Source organism: Eulemur rufifrons, chromosome 4, assembly GCF_041146395.1.
Source record: "Eulemur rufifrons isolate Redbay chromosome 4, OSU_ERuf_1, whole genome shotgun sequence".
Classification (NCBI taxonomy): Eukaryota; Metazoa; Chordata; class Mammalia; order Primates; family Lemuridae; genus Eulemur; species Eulemur rufifrons.
The window spans coordinates 2483337-2504411 of record NC_090986.1 but is presented as its reverse complement, the minus strand read 5'-3'; the positions used below and the strand labels follow the sequence as shown (position 1 = coordinate 2504411).

The following is a 21075-nucleotide window of genomic DNA, read 5'->3' as shown; positions in this document are numbered from 1 at the left end:
AAAAATTCACCCCAATTCAATGAAAGCCGTGTATGACAAACACAGAGCTAACATACAAACAAAAGGGCAATAGTAGATCTAAGGTTTTCCTCTAAGAGCTTGAACAAGTCAAGGATTTTCTCTCTTGCCACTTCTAGTCAACACAGTAACGGATGTGCAAGACAGAGCAATTAAAGAAAAAAATAAAAAGCATCTAGATTGGAAAGGAAGGAGGTAAATTGTCCCTGTTTGCAGATCACATCATCTTATATGTAGAAAACTGTAAAGATTTCACCAAAAAATTGTTAGAGCTAATAAACAAATTTGGTAAATTTTCAGGACACAAAATCTACATGTGAAACTCACAAGCACTCATATGCACTTAAAATAAACTATCAGTAAAAGAAATCAAGGAAACAATCCCATCTACAATAGCTATGAAAAAATAACTTAGAAATAATTTTCACAGCAAAGATGAAAGATCTCTACTCTGAGAACTAAAGAACATTAAGTAAGAAATAGAAGAAAACACAAACAAATGGAAACATATCCCTAGTAATGGATTAGCAGGAATACCATTGTCAAAATGTTTATATTACACAAAATGATCTACAGATTGAATGCAATCCCAATCAAAATACCAATGACATACTTCAAAGAAATAAAAATGCTAAAAATGTATATGATTCCAACAAAGATCCTGAATAGTATAAGCAATGGAGTGGCGGGCGGTGGGGGAGAAGCTAGAGACATCACAGTACTTGGTTTTGAAATATACTACAAACCGATAGGAACCCAAAGAATATGGTACTGGAATAAAATCAGACTCATAGGATAATGGAGCAGAACAGGGAACTCGAAGATAAATTTATGCATTTACAATTAACTGATTTTAGACAAAGGTGACAAGAAAACACAATGGGGAAGGAACAGTCTGTTCAGTAAATTTTGTTGGCCAGCCTTCATATCCAGACACAGAAAAATGAAATGAGTTTCTCACATCATAGAAGATAAAAAAACTAACTCAAAATTCATTAAAGACTTAAATGTAAGACCTGAAGCTCTGAAAATACTACAAGAAAATTTAGCATGACAGCTTTATGACATTGATCTAGATAATGATTTTTTGGATTTAACCTTAACATTCCAGGTACCAAGTAAAAACAGGCAAATGGGATTAGTGAAACGTTTCTATACAACACCAAGTAGAAACAACAGAATGATTACACAACTTATCAATGGGAAAAATGTGTAAATTATATATCTGACAAGGGGTTAATATCAAAAATATATGAGAAACTCAACTATACAACAAAAATTGAGTAATTATTTCAACATAGGCAACAGATCTAAGTAGACATTAGTCAAAATAAGACATACAAATGGCCAACAGATGTAAGAAAAATTGTTCACCATCAGTAATCATCAGGGAAAGGCAAATCAAAACCACCATATCAACCCATTCCTGTTAGAATGACTATCATTAAAATAGAAAAGATAAGTGTTGGTAAAAATCTGGAGAAAAGGGAACACTTGCAAGCTGTTGGTGTGATTGTAAATCAATGCAACCTTATGGAAAAATGCTAGGAGAATTCTCAAGAGTTAAAATAAACTAAACTACCATGTGATATAGCAATAGCATAATTAAGTATACATCCAAAAATAGAAGATTGTATAGCTGAAGAAACAGCTGTACTCTCACATTTATTGTAGTCTGATTTATAATGGCCAAGATATGGAATCCACCCGAGTGTCCCTAATCAAATGAATGGATAAAGAAAGTGTGTATGTGTGTAATATGTATACATATATAATGGAATATTAGACATAAAAATCCTGTCATTTTCCATCAAATGGATGAACCTGGAGAACATGTTAATTGAAGTGAGCCAGGCAGAGAAATAGAAGTATCTCACGATCTCATTCACATGTGTAATCTAAACAAGTTGATCTCATTAACGTAGAGAGTAGAATGACACTACCAGAGGCTGGAGTTTGTAGGAAGGATGGGAGCTTGGGGAGATAAGTGTCAAAAGGTACATAATTACAGTTAGGCGGATTAAGTTCAAGAGAGCTACTCTACAGCACGGTGACTATAGTTATTTATGACGTAATGTGTATGTATATTTAAAAAATGCTAAAACACTAGATGTTAAGTGTTGTCACCACAAAAATAACCTGTGAGGCACAATACTAGTTAATTGGCTAGAATTAAGTATTTAATAATGTATATATACTTGAAAACATCATGTCTTCCATAAATAAATAGTTATCTGTGAACTTAAAAATAAATGTTGAAAAATTGTGGAATACTGGCAATATTCTAAATATTGCGTCTGTGCCTTTGTCATAAGCTTAGCTAAACTCCATCAAAAAATGTAGTTTTTGTGATCTTTTTGTTATTCCATTTTTTAATCTTAAGTATAGGGACTCTGATATTTACCAGTATGTTCAGAAACTAGTACCAAAAAATGGCAGTGGCCAATGCACTTTAAACATGTGGTTCACGGTGTTCCTTGTGCTGATGGTGATGGTATGGAAGCCACATAAGACTCAGGTGGTGCTAATCGTTCCATCTCTGGTCACACTGTGAACGTGAAAAACAAGTTTGCATCCAAAATCACTGAGAAGATGTTTTAATCCAAAACCTGCCGTGATCTCTGAGATTTTTCTAGAGACAATGACGAAACAGTTGACTATGGTTTGGTGATTAAGAATGAAAACAGTGCACTGTGAACTGTATCCATTAAAATAAAGGAAGATATAATAATATAAGAGTGAAAGATTTCTCAAGATTGCAATATCAATCTGAAATAAAGATTATTCCAAATTTTAAGTCCATACAGGTCATTTTAGTACTGTCCAGTGCTTATCGTACACACTGAAAAATAAAAGATTCTCCCTATAAACATAAGTTTTGCTAAATTATTTCATTAAAAAATTAATTTCAAAATTCATCAGTTACCATTATCCTTCATTCAGAATTTATTTCTAAGAAATGCTTTCTCTTAGGATATTTAGGAACTGTTATTTTTCCTTACATAGCATTCACAATATATGGCTCACTCTTATTAATGCTTTACCTAATACAATAATTTTATATTTACCACATTTTGTGTTAGGATCTAATAACATCTTCCTTTTACAAACAAAGACAAAGAATGCTAACTGATTGACTTAACCCCCTTGTCCATGGCCGCTGAATCCTCCTTACCTCACTTAAATGGTCACAATGTTGCATTTATAACCTATAAATTGTCTCAAACTCTCCACATAAAAAAAATTGACCACAAGAAAAAAAATCCTAAGGTCTCATAAGAACTTATACAGTACTGTGTGAAATGACCTGGGGTGGGGAGAACGGTGAGAAAGCTGTAGCCATAGAACTGGCAAAGGAGAAGGACTGAGGTGCATGTGTAGCTGGGGGTGAACATAGACACACAGAAAGAAACTGGACACAATTAGGAAATGAAAAGAAGCAGAATTCCCCTTTTGAAATTCAGACAGTAAATTTTGCAGCCTCTAAACAAGTGATCTCTCTGCACATGCAGAATCAATGTCATTTCTTCACCTGGCTGTTTTGAATATCTTACCTGGAGCCACAAAATCCCTTCAACAGAAATATTCACTGCTAAACATGTAACATCTCTTATACACCTAGTGCTGTCTTGTTTTTTCATTCCAATAAATGTCAAAACAACCTGATGACTTATGAAGCCTCTTCAGTGTTTATCTAGATTGGCCTAATAGTCTATCAACTCAATTATGTCAATTACAAAAAGTGAAAAAGACAGCAACTAAAGAGAAGTTGGCTTAAACAAATTTCACCATTTGAAAAGAAAAAATAAAACTTACTAATTAATACAATTGAAATTAGTATACTCACTATGGCATTACATCTTCATATTATTTTGGGAACACAATTAAATTTCATAGAAATTATTTGTATAATCCCTGAGTCATATGAATAATATATTTTTTTTTTTTTTGAGACAGAGTGTCGCTTTGTTGCCCTGGCTAGAGTGAGTGCTGTGGTGTCAGCCTAGGTCACAGCAACCGCAAAATCCTGGGCCTAAGCAATCCTAGTGCCTAAGCCTCCCGAGTAGCTGGGACTACAGGCATGCACCACAATGCCCAGCTAATTTTTTCTATATATATTTTAATTGGCCAGATAATTTCTTTCTATTTTTAGTAGAGATGGGGTCTTGCTCTTGCTCAGGCTGGTCTCGAACTCCTGACCTTGGGCGATCCACCCACCTCGGCCTCGCAGAGTGCTAGGATTACAGGCATGAGCCACCGCGCCTGGCCTTGAATAATATTTCTTAACTTTTGGAACAATAATTTATTTGATGTAGCATGAACAACAGGCATTTGAAAACAGAGGATTTACATGGGGAGATTCAGAACAAGGAGCCATAAGATTTTAGAGAAATTAAATTCAAAGCAGAGAAAATATATTTACTTTCAGAATCCATGAGGTTTCTAGTTTGGTAATAAATTATCAACATTCCTTTCAATTACCTGTTTTATTCCAATATTTTTCTTTTCTTCTCAAAATACGTACACACATGAACACAATTACTTCCTCCATCATTCTGCACTTAAAGTTTATCTATAGAGTCTATATGGAGTTTTCAGGCCAGGGAGGTTGTACATTCAAAGAAAAATGTACAATTAAAATTTGTAAATAGTCATTCATTATTCAGCAATGTATGGCCTTTCATTACACTCCTTTATAATCTCATTATAACCATTTTAATGGTCCTTTATAGTTGCAAAAAGAAGAAAAAGAATAAAAATATAAGTTATAGAAGCAATATTTTTCAAAGTAACTGAAGCTTAAAGCTCTGCGAAAAAGCTCATTAGTAATGTTATGTTCCAATATGTTACCCAATATTATATTGTTTACATTTGTTATCTGGACTTTGAATAAAGTAGACTAGGTAAGTCTCCGTGGAAGGTTAAGACTTCATTCAATACACAACATGTAACACATTAAGAACAATTTTCTTTTATTAAAACAAATTAAGATCACACATAGTCTTAGTAACAGCATTTCAAAATCTACTTTGTTCTATTACTTAATATACAATTGATAAAACAATTTACTGCTAAAGTTGAAAATGTCCTCAGAAGAATATTACATAAAAATCCAACCATAGAGATTACTTAAAACAGTGTTCTGGCTGGATCACAAAGAGCCTCTCCACTTAGATTTTCTTACTGAATATTACATCTTGGTGTCCTTTATATTCCTTGCAAGGGTACAAAAATGATATCTACATAATTTAGAAAGTTCTTGCATAGCTCTGATGCAGCAAAAGTTGGCCACATCCTTTCACAGAAATAGGAATGAAAGCATAGTAGGAAGTGATTTGAGTGTTGAACTACATCAATGTTTAATTTTTAAACCATCTAAAATCATTTCAATGCAAAATAGCATAATTTGAGTGTAATTATAACCCTCCAAAAATCAATCTTCTGCTCTATGTAAGCCTACATACAAATAAATTATCTATTTTAACTTTGGATTATTCTTCATAATCACCTCTCTGCTTTAACGTCTGAAAGTGTTAGTGCCTTGGTGCTTTATACTCTAAATCCTCTGATGCTTATTTAGACTGAATTTATGATTAATTTTTTTCATATTTCTTGTATCTCTAATATATCTTTTCATATTAATGCTGATGTTTCCAAAGGCATATTTTTTGAACAAATACTTTTCCACATTTATTTTATTTGTAGGGCTTCTCTCCAGTCCAAATTCTGTGAAGTTCAATACAGTTTAAAAAAACTGTTACGGGTTTACCCTCCAGTATGAATTCTGTGTACAATAAATAAGATCTGCGATATAAGTAAATGTATTGCACCAGTCTTTATGCTTCTAATTTTTTCCCTATATCAATACCATGGTGCACTCTAAGGCTTTTATTTTGTGGAAGGTGTTTCAACAGTCTTTACATTTATACCACTTTTATCCAGTATGACCCCTTTCCTGTCAAGTAATATGTGAACAGTTATTAAAGGATGTGCCACATTGTTTACATTTGTAGGATTTTTCTAGGGTATGAATTCTGTCACGTATAGTAAGGTAAGAGCACTGGGTAAAGGCTTTGCCACATCAATCACATTTGTAGGGTTTCTCTCCAGTATGAATTTTCTTATGTGTGGTCAGGTGTGAAACCTGGATAAAAGCTTTGCCACATTCTTCACATTTGTACGGTTTCTCTCCAGTGTGAATTCTCTTATGTGTGGTCAGGTGTGAAACCTGGATGAAAGCTTTGCCACATTCTTCACATATGTAGGGTTTCTCTCCAGTATGAATTCTCTTATGTTTGCTCAGGTGTGAACGTTGGATAAAAGGTTTGCCACATTCTTCACATTTGTAGGGTTTCTCTCCAATATGAATTTTCCTATGGGTGGTCAGGTGTGAATGCTGGATAAAAGCTTTGCCACATTCTTCACATTTGTAGGGTTTCTCTCCAGTATGAATTCTCTTATGTATATTAAGGCATGAAAACCACTTAAAAGCTTTGCCACATTCTTCACATTTGTAGGGGTTCTCTCCAGTATGAATTTTCCTATGTGTGGTCAGGGTTGAACACTGGATGAAAGCCTTGCCACATTCTTCACATTTGTAGGGTTTCTCTGCAGTATGAATTGTCTTATGTGTGGTCAGGTGTGAACGCTGGATAAAAGCTTTGCCACATTCTTCACATTTGTAGGGTTTCTCTCCAGTATGAATTTTTCTATGGGTGGTCAGGTGTGAATGCTGGATAAAAGCTTTGCCACATTCTTCACATTTGTAGGGTTTCTCTCCAGTATGAATTCTCTTATGTATATTAAGGCATGAAAACCACTTAAAAGCTTTGCCACATTCTTCACATTTGTAGAGATTCTCTCCAGCATGACTTGACTTATGATTAGAAGGGCTTGAGCAAGATTTGAAGACTTTGCCACATTCTATAAATTTGTGATGTTTCTCTCTACTATGAATTCTTTTACATTCAGTAAAATGTGAACATTTGTTAATGGCCCTTTCACATTCTTTACATTTGAATGTTTTCTCTACAGTATGTCTTAGCTTATGTCTATTTCGTTTTGATAATTTTCTGAAGACTTTCAAACATTTATTACATTTGATGACTTTGCAATGGCTAGCTGTTGAAAATTGGTTAAATCCATTATGACATTCTTTCTGCTCATTATACTCACCCACACTTTCCCAGTCTTTCCTTAAGCTTAAATTATGAAGTCCAGAGCCTTCATAATTTCTCAGTAGAATTTTTTGGAATGAATCTTTGAGGCTTTTCCCTGGCAAATGATCTTGGGTGTAATAAGAAGACATAGCTGAAAGAAGTAAAAATAACGAATTATCCCACTTGGTTTTTTTTCAGCCTTAGATGAACATCTATTACAAATCTAATATATAAAATTATAGCAAGCACATTATCAAGATAGCATAGTAAAGTACCACAGGCCCTAATACAGTGACAGCTACATAACATTAATAAAAAATATACTGACCAAATTGCTTCTGTGTGGATTTTAAAACCAATTAAATGTTTGCAGCATCCCGGGATAGCACAATACCAAAAGCCCCATAGAAGAGGAAGAAAAGTTTGTTACATTTACCTACCATTGCGCTTCCTAATATTAATATAGCATGGTTTATAGGGGTTTAAAAAATCAATTCCTGGATTCTCCCCAGAAGGAGAAAGAGAATTGTGGCAAACATATATATTTGGACTTCTAGGGGCCTTTCCAGAGACTGGTTAGTGTCTCCCGTAATACAGAATGCTGAACGTAATAGTGTTGTGCTTTGGAAGGTAGACTGGGTTTGCTGCAAACAAAGGTAAATGACTGTTACAGCAGCAGAGAGACTTCAGTACAAGTGGCATACAATAGGTGTAGCGAATGATTACAGGGCTTTAAGAAAAAACATGGAAAAATCATTTTACTTGGAAAATAAACATACAATTCCACAGAATAAACATCCTGAGAATAGATGTAGGAGGTTCCAAGAATCTGTAGCCCAAGCAATTCATATCAGAATCTCCCAGGACAAAGCCAATTTGTAAAGATTGTGACAGATGAATTTTTATTTAATCCACAGATATCAACCAAAGATTATAACATACACAAAGTAACAGGATATCCTAGCCCAATAAAAGAAACAAAATAAATAATCAGAAATGAACTATAAAGAAATAATGATATGTAAAATATCTGAGAAAATTAAAAAGCCCCATCTGAGTAGTGCACAATGAGTGAAATGGAAACACAGGCAACTCAGGGAATAGAGAAAAATTAAAACAACAACAAAAAGTATAAAAGAAAACAAACTGGGCCGGGCGCGGTGGCTCACGCCTGTAATCCTAGCACTCTGGGAGGCCGAGGTGGGCGGATCGTTTGAGCTCAGGAGTTCGAGACCAGCCTGAGCAAGAGCGAGACCCCATCTCTACTAAAAATAGAAAGAAATTATATGGACAGCTAAAAATATATATATAAAAAAAAAAATTAGCTGGGCATGGTGGTGCATGCCTGTAGTCCCAGCTACTCGGGACGCTGAGACAGGAGGATCACTTGAGCTCAGGAGTTTGAGGTTCCTGTGAGCTAGGCTGACGCCACGGCACTCACTCTAGCCTGGGCAACAGAGTGAGACTCTGTCTCAAAAAAAAAAAAAAAAGAAAACAAACTGTGGAGCTGAAGAAAACAAATACAAATGACTGAGCAATTCTAAAATGTAAGAAAAAGGACTAAGAAATCAAGAAGCTCATTTTTTCATATGTTTGTTAGCCATTTTTATATCTTCTTTTGAAAAATTTCTATTCATGTCCTTTGCCCACTTTTTGATAGGGTTGTTTGATTTTTTCTTACTCATTTTCCTGTGTTCTAAATAGATTCTTGTTATCAATCCTTTATCTGATGTGTAGTATGCGAAAATTTTTTCCGATTTTGCAGGTTCTCTGTTTACTCTCGTGACTGTTTCTTTGGCTGTGCAGAAGCTTTTTAACTTGATCAGGTCCCATTTATGTATTTTTGTTGTTGCTGTGATTGCCTTAGGTGCCTTCTTCATAAATTCTTTGCCTAGGCCAATGTCTGTAAGAGTCTTTCCTACGTTTTCTTCTAGAATTGTAATAGTTTCCCGCCTAAGTTTTTTTTTTTTTTTTTTTTTTTTTTGAGACAGAGTCTCACTCTGTTGCCCAGGCTAGAGTGAGTGCCGTGGCATCAGCCTAGCTCACAGCAACCTCAAACTCCTGAGCTCAAGCGATCCTCCTGTCTCAGCCTCCCGAGTAGCTGGGACTACAGACATGCGCCACCATGCCCGGCTAATTTTTTCTATATATATTTTTAGCTGTCCATATAATTTCTTTCTATTTTTAGTAGAGGTGGGGTCTCGCTCTTGCTCAGGCTGGTCTCGAACTCCTGAGCTCAAACGATCCGCCCACCTCGGCCTCCCAGAGTGCTAGGATTACAGGCGTGAGCCACCGCGCCCGGCCCCCACCTAAGTTTTAACTCTGTTATCCACCGTGATTTGAGTTTTGTGAGACGTGAAAGCTGTGTGTCCTGTTTTAGTCTTCTACATGTGGCTATCTAGTTTTCCCAGCACCATTTATTAAATAAGGAATATTTTCCCCAGAGGATGTTTTTGTCTGCTTTGTCAAAGATTAGATGGCTATATGAGGATGGTTTTATATTTGGATTTTCTGTTCTGTTCCACTGGTCAGTGTCCCTGCACTTGTGCCAATATCAAGCATTTTTTCTAATCACAGCCTTGTAGTACAGTTTGAAGTTTGGCAAAATGTTCAACATCTCTAATCATCAGGGAAATGCAAATCAAAACCACAATGAAATATCACTTAACTCCTGTGAGAATGGCCTTTATCAAAAAGTCCCAAAACAATACACGTTGGTGTGGATGCGGAGAGACAGGAACACTCATGCACTGCTGGTGGGACTGCAAACTAGTGCAACCTCTGTGGAAAGCAATATGGAGATACCTTAAACAGATTCAAGTAGACCTACCATTTGATCTGGCAATCCCATTATTGGGCATCTACCCAAAAGAACAAAAGACATGCTATAAAAAAGACACCTGCACCCGAATGTTTATAGCAGCACAATTCACAATTGCAAAGATGTGGAAACAACCCAAATGCCCATCAATTCATGAATGGATTAGCAAAATGTGGTATATGTATACTATGGAATATTACTCAGCTATTAGAAATAATGGCGATATGGCATCTCTTTGGTTCTCCTGGAGAGAGTTGGAACCCATTCTATTAAGTATCTATGAAGTATCCCAAGAATGGAAAAATAAGCAGCACATGTACTCACCAGCAAACTGGTTTCCCTGAGTGCACTTTTGGGAATAACACAAATTGGGTATCGGACAGAGGTCGGGGCTGGGGGGAAGGGATGGGTGTATACCTACTTGATGAGTGTGATGCGCACTGCTGGGGAATGAACAGGCTTGAAGTTCTGACTGGGGGGGATGGCGGTGGGGAGAGGGAATGGGTGCATACCTACATGATGAGTGCGACGTGCACTGTCTAGGGAATCGACACACTTGAAGCTCAGACTCGGGGGATGCGGGGACATGGGCAATATTTATAACCTGAACGTTTGTAACCCCATAATGAGCTGAAATAAAAAAGTAAATAAATAAAATAAAATAAAACTGGCAGTAGAAAAGGGCTACTTAATTGGAGTAAAGTCAAGGAACTAAGACCAGCAGAACTGAGTCCAGCTCTCAGGCCTTCTGACCCTTGAAGCCCCCTGCATTAAGACAGTTTTGTTGCCTCACCCCAGATGTAATCTATCACATACACTTTGTAATACAGTATGTATTTCTACAAATAATATATCTTTATAGTAAATCTATAATAGATTTATACAAGTCTTTATTATACCTAAAGTTTGTTCTGCATTATATGGATATCCTCCTTGATTTTCTCCGAGTCACCAAGGACATAAAAAAAAAAAAAAAAAAATCAAGAAAGAAGCTCAACACACGTTAACAAGGATAAACAAAAACAGCCATACCAAGACATTATAAGCAGAGCTTTGAAAGTCACAGAAAAGAGAATCTGAAAAGCTGCAAGAGAAGAGTGATGTGTCATCTATAAGCTTGCTTTTATGAGAGAACCAGTGGATTTATCATCAGAAAATTTGCCCTGCAGAAAGAAATTGGGTTATATAGTCACGGTGCCTAAAGAACAAAACTGCACAGCAGAAAATACTGTATCTAGCAAAACTATCTTCCTCAAAGAAGAAAAAAAAAAAAGATTTATCAACATAACCAGATGCTGAGAGAGTCTGCCCTACAAGAAGTGCCAAAGGAAGCCCCTTTCATTGAAAATGAAATGATGCTAGAAAACAGCACGAAACTATACAAAAATAATTAATGAAGAGGGGAGAGGGTCAGAGGGCCTACTAGAGCCATCACTTGCTGGAGCACCCCAGAGGGAAGAAAGTGTTTTAGGTAAGGAAAAGGGAGGAATGGGCACAGCTCATGTGTAGTTTGGAGGAGGTGCCGGAGCCTGCTGCGTACTTCACAGGGGGAAACTGTGAAGCAGAACACGAAAACGAAAAAAGAAAAAGACAAGAAGAAACTGGTGAGAATCAAACCCAAAGAGGCTCAGAGCGCGGTGAAGGAATAAGGGAGCACTGCGTTTCTCCTTCCTACACACCTTTGGTAATCAGTGGGCTACTGAGTTGTATGTGAGCTTCCCCACGTTTATGCGCATGGGCACTGCTGCACCCACTGAATCGTGTGGAGAACAGCAGTGGCTCTGGAACTTGGACGTTTCCTGCAGGCTGCCTTCCAAGGAGGGTGACTGGAGGAGCCAGGGTCCTGGCTCTCTTCCTGGCTTTCTTCCTCCCTGCCCCACCCACTGCAGCTGGGAGGGCAGCCACCTTTCATCACCTACAGTGTTCTCCACACTTTTTCCTCTGGGGACCTGTGGTGGCCCCAGGGGTGCCCAGTCTGGGAGTCCCCTGCCTGTGGTACTCTGTGCAGAGAAAAGCCAGTGAAGAAGACACACGGGCTGGATCCTGTGCCCCCACGACTTGAGTGAATTCCCAGGGGGCACCACAATGGAGAGATTTGAGAGACTAACTTGGTAGGCAAGGGAGCCCACATGCGAAGAAATGATGCGAGGGTACAGTGGAGGTTTGAGCCACAGAAATCTGGTGAAATGCCCTTACCCCCACAGGAAAGTCATGCAGTCAACTGTCAAAGTTCCCAGCCTGTGGTCCCACTGTGGCTGAGGGCAGCATGTTTCTGTGTCCATTTTCAAACAGACACTGGAGGGAGCTCCTCAGGGCAGGGGTAATGAGAGAGGGGCGGAGCTCACTCCAAGAGCCAGTTAGTGAACTACAGACAGCCCCTCTCCCATAAGCAGTCTTTTTAGTTTTGATAGATCTTTTTACCCCTCTCCCAGTGGCTTTTCCCAGGGCCCTGGGATAGGACTTTGAACCCTGCCAAGACTTTGCAAAGCCTCCCAGGCGTGCTCAACCTAACCCCACCAAGCCTTACTCTCCCACTGTCCTCTGTTGTGCTGGAGAGGAAGCAATCCCCTGGGGACTGCAGGCCCCTCCCACTGTCTGGGACAGTCAAATGCTTCTCCTAAGGGGCTGAAGCCTATTCCAGGCACAAAAGAACCCCTGTGCACTTGGCTGTTTCCTGCAAGCATCAACCACTGACAGGGAGAATGACCATATAGCCCACTAGAGCACCTAATGACTCAATCCTACAAGGTGTAGCCGACTCTTATAAGCACCACCAACTCAGAGCTTAAGCCAGGGATCCCAGTACAATGCACACTACTGGGAAGAGGAGAAGACAGCAGAATTGAACTAGCACTGCTTTTTAGAAGAGGAATAAACATTGTAGGCAGCTTGAACTGTGAGGAGTCTGCCCCATCCACTGCAGAACTCTGGGCTCATGGGGGAGCTGCTCAGAATCCATGCAGAGACATTGCACATGAGAGCAGGGGTGATGGCACGAAGGCAGAGATTAAGGAATCCTTACACACTGTTGGTGGGATTGCAAATTAGGACGACCTCTATGGAAAACCATACGGAGATTTCTCAAAGAACTGAAAGAAGACCTACCATTTGATCCACCAATCCCACTACTAGGTATCGACCCAGAGGAAAACAAGTCTTGCTATCAAAAAGATACCTGCTCTCAAATATTTATTTCAGCACAATTCACAACAGCAAAGATGTGCAATTAACCCAACTGCCCATCAATTTTTGATTGCATTAATAAAATGTGGTATATTTACACCATGGAGTACTACTAAACCACAAAAAGATCAATTAATGCCTTTTGCAATAATTTACATGTAACTTGGAACAATTATCCTAAGAGAAGTATCTCAAGATTGGAAAAACACCACATGTACTCATTCTTAAATTGGAACTAACTGATGAACGCACACGTGCACAGAGGAAAGTAAAACTTGGTGGAAATCAAGCAGGGGGCAGGGGGAAGAAGGAGAGAAACAAAAACCTGCCTGATCGGTACAATGAACAATATTTGGGTGATGGGTACACCTATAGTCATGACTCAAGCATTACAAAAGTGATTCATGTAACCAAAATATTTGTATCCCCTTAATATTCTGAAATAAAAGAAACCCTGTCTGGGAAAGAGATGCAAGTACATCTAAATAAAGTTGTGCAGTATTAGAATAATGGTGCAGAAAATGCTTTTAATCATGCTTTAAAGATTATAAGATAAAAGCACAAAAATGATCAGAAACATCTGTTAAGCTGGGTGCAGTGGCTCACGCCTGTAATGCTAGCACTCTGGGAGGCTGAGGCGGGAGGATCGCTCAAGGTCAGAATGTCGAGACTAGCCTGAGCAAGAGCCAGACCCGGTCTCTACTAAAAATAGAAAGAAATGATCTGGACAGCTAAAAATATATATAGAAGAAAATTAGCCGGGTATGGTCGCTCATGCCTGTAGTCCTAGATGCTTGGGACGCTGAGGCAGAAGGATTGCTTGAGCCCAGGAGTTTGAGGTTGCTGTGAGGTAGGTTGACACCATGGCACTCTAGCCCGGGCAACAGAGTGAGACTCTGTCTCAAAAAATAAAGAAAAAAAAAAAGAAAAAGAATGAAAGAAGGAAACATCTGTTAATGGATATACAGTATAAGAAGATACAATTAGAGACATCCATAACATAAATTTTAAGGCAGATGTAATGAAGAAGAATTTTTGTATTCAAGTAAAAAGAGTTATTACTTACAAGTTTTCATTGGTGTAACTATAAGAGCTTTTATGTAATCCGATGGTAACCACAATAAAATACCTATGGAGATACATTTTTAAAAAAGAAAGGATCAAAGCAAGTCACTACAAAAATCAATGAGACACAAAGGACAGAAAATGAGGAAAAGAAGGACAAAAATGCCTGCAAGAATCAAAGAAAACAATTCATAAAATGGCAATAGTAAGCCCTTCCCATTCAAACAATTATTTAAATATTTATAGACTAAAATTCCCAATCAAAAGAAAAAAATTGAGTAAAGGGATTTAAGGAAATTCAAAAATCAAGATCCAACTACGTTCTCTTTATAAGAGACTCACTTTAGATCTAATGGGAAAAAATAGACTGAAAGTGGCAGGATGGAAAAACACACTCCATGCAATGGTCAAGCAAATGAGAGCAGGAGAGTCACAATCATATTAGGCAAAATACATTTTGAGTCAAAAGCTGTCCTATTTCATAAAACATACTACTTTAAGCCAAAACTGTCAAGAGACAAAGAAGGACACTAAATAGTAATACAAGGGTTCATTCACTGGAAACCTATGATTTACATACATAAAAAATAATTTTATATTTGGGATCCTAGATCCCATATCTCTTATAAAGGCACTTACATTTTCAGATTTATTTTATATATAAAGCTATCATACACACACACACATTATAAAATCAGGGTTCCCAAATATATAAATATAGAGGTAAAATATGTAATTTTTTATAGAGATATGGCTGATTTATATTTTATTTAAACCAAACATTGATAAAGTGTATATAGGAAGCTGCAATTTCAACCAAAATTATAATGTGTAGGCAAAACAAAATACACAATAAACTTATGTCAAAGGACATAACTTAAAAAAGTAATACCATAATATATCATTGCAAAACAAGAAATGTTTAGACGTAAAATTTGATTTGGAACAAAATAGAAAGTCAGACTGTATAGAGAGCATGACATTAACAACATGGTGGAATAGGAAGTCTCTTACTTTTCTGTCTCCCCACAGCAACTAAAATTTGGCAGCCATCCATGGACAAAAGTGTCTTTGTGAAAGCCAGGCACAGTAGCTCGAACATGTAATTCCAGCTACTCAGAGGCTGAGGAAATAGGATCACTTTAGTCCAGCAGTTTGAGACCACCCTGCGTGATATTAAGAGACCCTCATCTCAAAATCTAAGGGCTTTTATAAAAGCTTTGAGATCCAGGAAGGACGTTGTAAAATAATACTAAAGCGCAAGACCACAGAGGGTCATTTTGAGAAGGCAGGCCCTCATTCAGGTGGTAAACTTGAGAACCCCTGGTCTGGGATACAGATCAAGAAATGGCTCACTCCACGTGGTACCACTGAGAATTCTGAAGTGACTCTACAAGCAACTTCAGCTCCTCCCAGCCATGGCCTAGGGATGATCCTCCCTCTCCAGAAGCCTGCAGGGAATGTCCATTTGTGTCCATGGAGGCAGGCCTACAGACCTTGGCACTCACTGTGGTCTCTGAAGCAGCTGTGCCTCAGTTCCAGTTCTCTCAGCCACAGTCCATGGCCAGTGCTGCACACCTACGGACCAACACCGTGCCCTGGGGAAAACCTCTCACATAGTCAGTGGGAGCCACACTCATACATATACTTGACACCCTCCCCACCATATGCAGACCCAACTGCAACTTCCCGCCCAACAGATCAAAGTCCCGAGGGCAATCCAGTCTGGCAAAACAAGACAGAATTGAAGACTGTCCAAGCCCCTAGTAACAGACCGACTAAAGGGAAGCATCAAAGCTGACCTAGAAGCAGCCTTGTAAGACAGCTAGAACCCCTATTCTTTGCAAGTCCAGAGGATAACCCATCAGGCTGTGGACCCAAAAAGGAAAGAGCTTTACCTGCTGAAATTGGTTTATGAAAATTGGATGACACATTTGCTCCTTCAAATGCACAGACACAAATGCAAGGCTGTATTGTACACACTTTCACTCTTTCTATTCTATCATAACATTGGAAGTATTACGCAAAAATATTGGGAAACAATTTTTTAAAGCCGTAAAATAAAAAAGAAAAGAAAACTCACTATTTATAGATGACACAATCTTATATACTGACAACCCTAAATAGTACAAAAAAAACCTCTTTAAACTAAAAAATGCACTGAGTAAATGAGCAGAATATTAAATTAACATGCAAATGGCACTTGTGTTTTCATACAGTAACAACAAACTTTCCAATAAAAAAGAAAATAATCTTTTATAGTAGCATCAAAATAATAAACATTTTAGTAATACATTTAATTAAAAAGGTGAAAGCGATTTACACTGAAAAATATAAGTTGATGATGAAAGAAATTGAAGACACAAATAAATGTAAAGATTTCACAGGTTTATATACTAGCAGAATAAATACTGTTAAATGGCCATATTATGCAATGTCATCTAAAGATTCAATGGACTCCCTATCAAAATTTCAATGGCATTTTTTCACAGTAATAAAAAACACAATCCTAAAATTTTTATGGAACTGCAATAGATTTTCAGTAGCCAACATAATACTGAGGAAGAAGAACAAAGCTGGAGGCCTCATACTTTCTGATTTCAAACTAATTTCAAAACTATAGTAATAGAAACAGACTAGAACATGCATAAAAAAATCACAAAAAAAAAAAAAAAAAACAAAAAACCATGGAACAAAACAGAGAGCCCAGAAAAAAATCCATGCATGCAAAGTCAACTCATCTTTGAAAGGGACACCCAGAGCACACAGTGCAGAAACTATAGTCTCACCAATACTTCAATACTTGGTGCTAGAAAACCTGGATACTCACAACAAAAAAAATATGATTACACCATTTCTTGTATACCATACCCAAAAATTAATTCAAAATATAGACTTGTATAAAGCACAAATCTTTAAAAATCATAAAAGAAACATATGGAAAACCTCCTTGATAATTACCTTGGCAATCAATTTTTTGGATACAACATCACACACGTGACAACAATAGTAAATATATATAAGTTGGACTGCACTAAACTAAGAAAGCTTTTGTACAGCAAAGAAGACAAGGAAACAAGAAAACATAAAGGATGGGAGAAAACGGTTGCAAACCATATGTCTGATAAGAGACAAAAACAGTAATAATGATAACAACCCAATTGAAAAATAGGAGAAAGACTGAAAAGATCTTTTCCCAACAAAGACAAATATGGCCATAAGTATATGAAAAGATGCTCAACATCATTAATCATTAGGGACTTAAAAATCACAATTATGTTAAAATACCGCTTCATACATGTTAGCATGGCTAATATCAAAGAGTAGATAACAAATTTTCACAAGCATATGAAGAAAAAGAAAGACTTTATACTGTTGCTGAGTTATAAATTCGCAGAGTCATTACAAAAACCTGTATGGAGGTGCTATTGAAAATGAAAAATTAGAATTGCCATACAATCCAGCAATCCCACTTCTGTGTATACAACCAAAGGAAATAAAATCAGTGTCTTTGACTGGGTGAGGTTGCTCATGTCTATAATCGTAGCGCTCTCGGAGGCTAACGCGAGAGGATCGCTTGAGCTCAGCAGTTTGAGACCAGCCAGAGCAAGAGTAAGACCCCATCTCTACTACAAATAGAAAAAATTAGCTGGGCAACGAAAAATAGAAAAAATTAGCCGGACATGGTTGTATGTGCCTGTAGTCCCAACTACTGGGGAGGCTGAGGCAGGAGGATCATTTGAGCCAGGAGTTTGAGGTTGCTGTGAGCTAAGCTGATGCCACAGCACTCTAGACCAGGCAACAGAGTGAGACTCTTACAAAAAAAAAAAAAAATCAATTATCTTTAAGAAATATCTATACCCCTATGTTCTTTGCAATATTCTTCACAATTGACAAGACATGAAAACAAGCTGTTCATAAAATTCTGAACGGATAAAGAAAATATGGTATATATACACTATATATATATATATATATATATTCTACTGAATATTATTTAGCCACAAAAAATATTATTCAGCCATTTCATCAACACAGATGGTCCTGAAGGACATTATGCTAACTGAAATAAGCCAGGCACACAAAGACAAATACTGCATTATCTCACTTATATAGGGAAGCTAAAAAGTTTGAGGTAGAGAATACAAATGTGGTTTCCAGGGCCTATGGAGAGGAAAATAGATGTTCAAAGGGCGCAAACTTTTAGTTACCTGAGGAATATATTTTGGAGACTTAATGTATAAGACCAGGAGAGCATGACTAATAATAACTTGTATCCTAAAATTTGCCAAGAGAGTAGAAGACCTTAAGTGTTCTCAATAGAAAAAAATAGGTGATTGTGAGGTGATAGGTATATTCATTAACTTTATTTTATCAATCATTTCACAATATATACAAATGTCAAATAATTATATTGTATACAATAATTATGTATAAGTTTTATGTGTAAAAAAAGTTACACATCTACACATGTGTATGTGTGTGTGTGTATGAATGAGACAGTTGAGTAAACTTCAAACTAAGAGAAAAACTATAAAATGACAGTTATTAAAAAATAAAGTAACAAGTGGGAGCTTAATACATGCTCAGCAATGTTCTAAGCTTCCGAAAGACATACTATATTTAAGAAATGTAGAAAAAAGATACCTTAAGCTATATTAAACTTGAGGAATCTGGCCATATAGAGTTTAAATTATTTATCATAGTTGATACAAAAACAGAATTGTGAAGTAAAATAACGTTCGATTTCCTTTATTTAGAGAGCTCTGATAAATTACTGAGTATGAATTTCCTGTAAAATTACATTTAAAACCTCCATAGGGTAGAAAACCATAAAGCAGAAAACATACCACATCTGTTTGTGTGTGCCTGGGATACCTGAACCAAGTACTAATATCACAACTTCACTCACACGTTTCAGATGTGATGCAAAAGGAAAATGAAAAAACCATTTCACAGGGGCTTCCTCCAAAATACACAGATATTACCATGTCCTGAAAGGCAATAGAACAGGACTCGGATCCTGCTGTCCCTTGTAAGCCATGAACAGAACTTTGGTTCTCACTGTAACCTTCAAGGAAGATCACTGACGGGGAATTAGTGCTTAGAGAATTAAAAAACAAAGACAAGACATGCCCCCATGTGAGACCAAGGGAAAGAAACCTAGGCTTCTTAGATATCATTTTCATTGAACCACAGCTTCCCAAACCCCATTTTGAGGTCTGGCTTCCTCCTTAAATTATGGACCTCTGTCCCCTGTGCCATCTGCTTCATTCACTCCCACCTAACTGGGTATTTGCGTACTGCAATGTATTTCTTCGCCTTCCAAGGTTCATGTCTTTGCTCCAGACAGGTGATCAGGTCTGGTTTAGAGACAGCAAGACCTATTTTATTAGAAAAAATTCACATGACTCTTCCTGGGATTCTCCAGTTACCAATCTACTACTGTGCTCAGTAGAGAAAAGAGAATACATAGAAAACTCTAGAAAAATAATCCCCACATACTCTTTCCTGATGGAAACTTTAGAATACTTAGAAAGCATTTAATATTTTTGGGTTCTTACCTCCTCTACCCAGTACTACTGAATCAAAAATTGGTGGTGGAAATTGCATTTCAAGGTATGGGCAAAAATATTTTATGCCACTACATTTCTGCTATTACTACTAATGTAGAGTGAAAGATACAGATTTGCAGCTCAAAAAGATTTAAGATTAATGTCAAGATAAAACACTTTGAATATTTTCTTTTCTATATCAAAAATCCCTAAGTTTTTCTTGGAAACAAGGATCAGAAACTCATTCATGCAAAGCAGAAACTCCCAGAAAATAATTTACAAAAAATGTGAAATTATTAGTGTGGAATGGGAATGGTGTGTTGAAGTTATCCTCACCTAGGGAGACCAGGTTTGTGTAGTTCTCTAACATCACGTCCCTGTACAAATTCTGCTGAGCAGGGTCCAGGCATTCCCACTCCTCCAGAGAGAATTCTATAGCCACATCCATGAATGTCAACAGTTTCTGGAAAAAAAAAAGAAAACAACACATACTTACCAAGGAGCCATGGGCAGAGATAATTTCACTCCTGGTGAAATGAGAGAGTAAAGAAAACTGGTTCGGACTTATATGAGTGACTGGATTATCCCATAAGATAATTTTAACAAAAAAGTATTTCCTAACGTATTCTGTAAGTCTGTGCAAAGAGGATAGTATAACAGCCACAAAAACAGTGCAGATATTATATTTTTTAGATAATGCAGCATAAAATAAGGCCACCCAAACAGCTATGAACATTTTTGAGTGCTTTATTTACATCATACATGATTAAGTTGTGTATATTTCTCTGATGGAACAGTCATGGTGGGTTAGAAGGTATCTCTCAAATTTTCATGTGTACAACAATGAATGGAAGATCTGGTTAAAATGCAGATTTTGATTCAGAAGATATGGGATGAAGCCTGAATCTCTAGCAAGCTTCATGAGTGATGCCAATGCTTCTGGCCCGGGAAGATGTTTTGGCAAACATCCACCAAGTGGTAGAGCCTGGGCTTACCCCAGTGTATCAGACCAGTAAATAAAGATGAGAGCCTTCCTTTCCCAAAGCAAGTTGTATGAAAGAGAATCTAAGAACAAAATGGAAATTCCAGATTCATTGTGATGGTTTACACACATCTTCCCAAGGTATGTATTCATGGAGAAAAATAATTTATAGTGGAACCATCTGTTAAAGAGCACCTTAACTAAGTGTATAAAATTAACAACTATAACAGAGCAAATTGGTATCAGGTGCTGATTCATATAGGTGGACACCACATCATTGCTGTGAGGATA

The 21075-nt window shown here is 37.2% G+C and overlaps 1 protein-coding gene across 1 annotated transcript; it reads right to left on the bottom strand.

The window, feature by feature from the left end:
* Positions 1-6100: 6100 nt before the first annotated feature.
* LOC138382893 (zinc finger protein 737-like) lies at positions 6101-20250 on the bottom strand. Its single transcript, XM_069467507.1, has 3 exons — positions 20139-20250; positions 19529-19631; positions 6101-7322 (listed from the first exon to the last, which is right to left on the bottom strand). Exons 1-3 carry the CDS (start codon positions 20248-20250, stop codon positions 6101-6103), a joined length of 1437 nt encoding a protein of 478 aa, XP_069323608.1.
* Between the last annotated feature and the right edge of the window lie 825 nt (positions 20251-21075).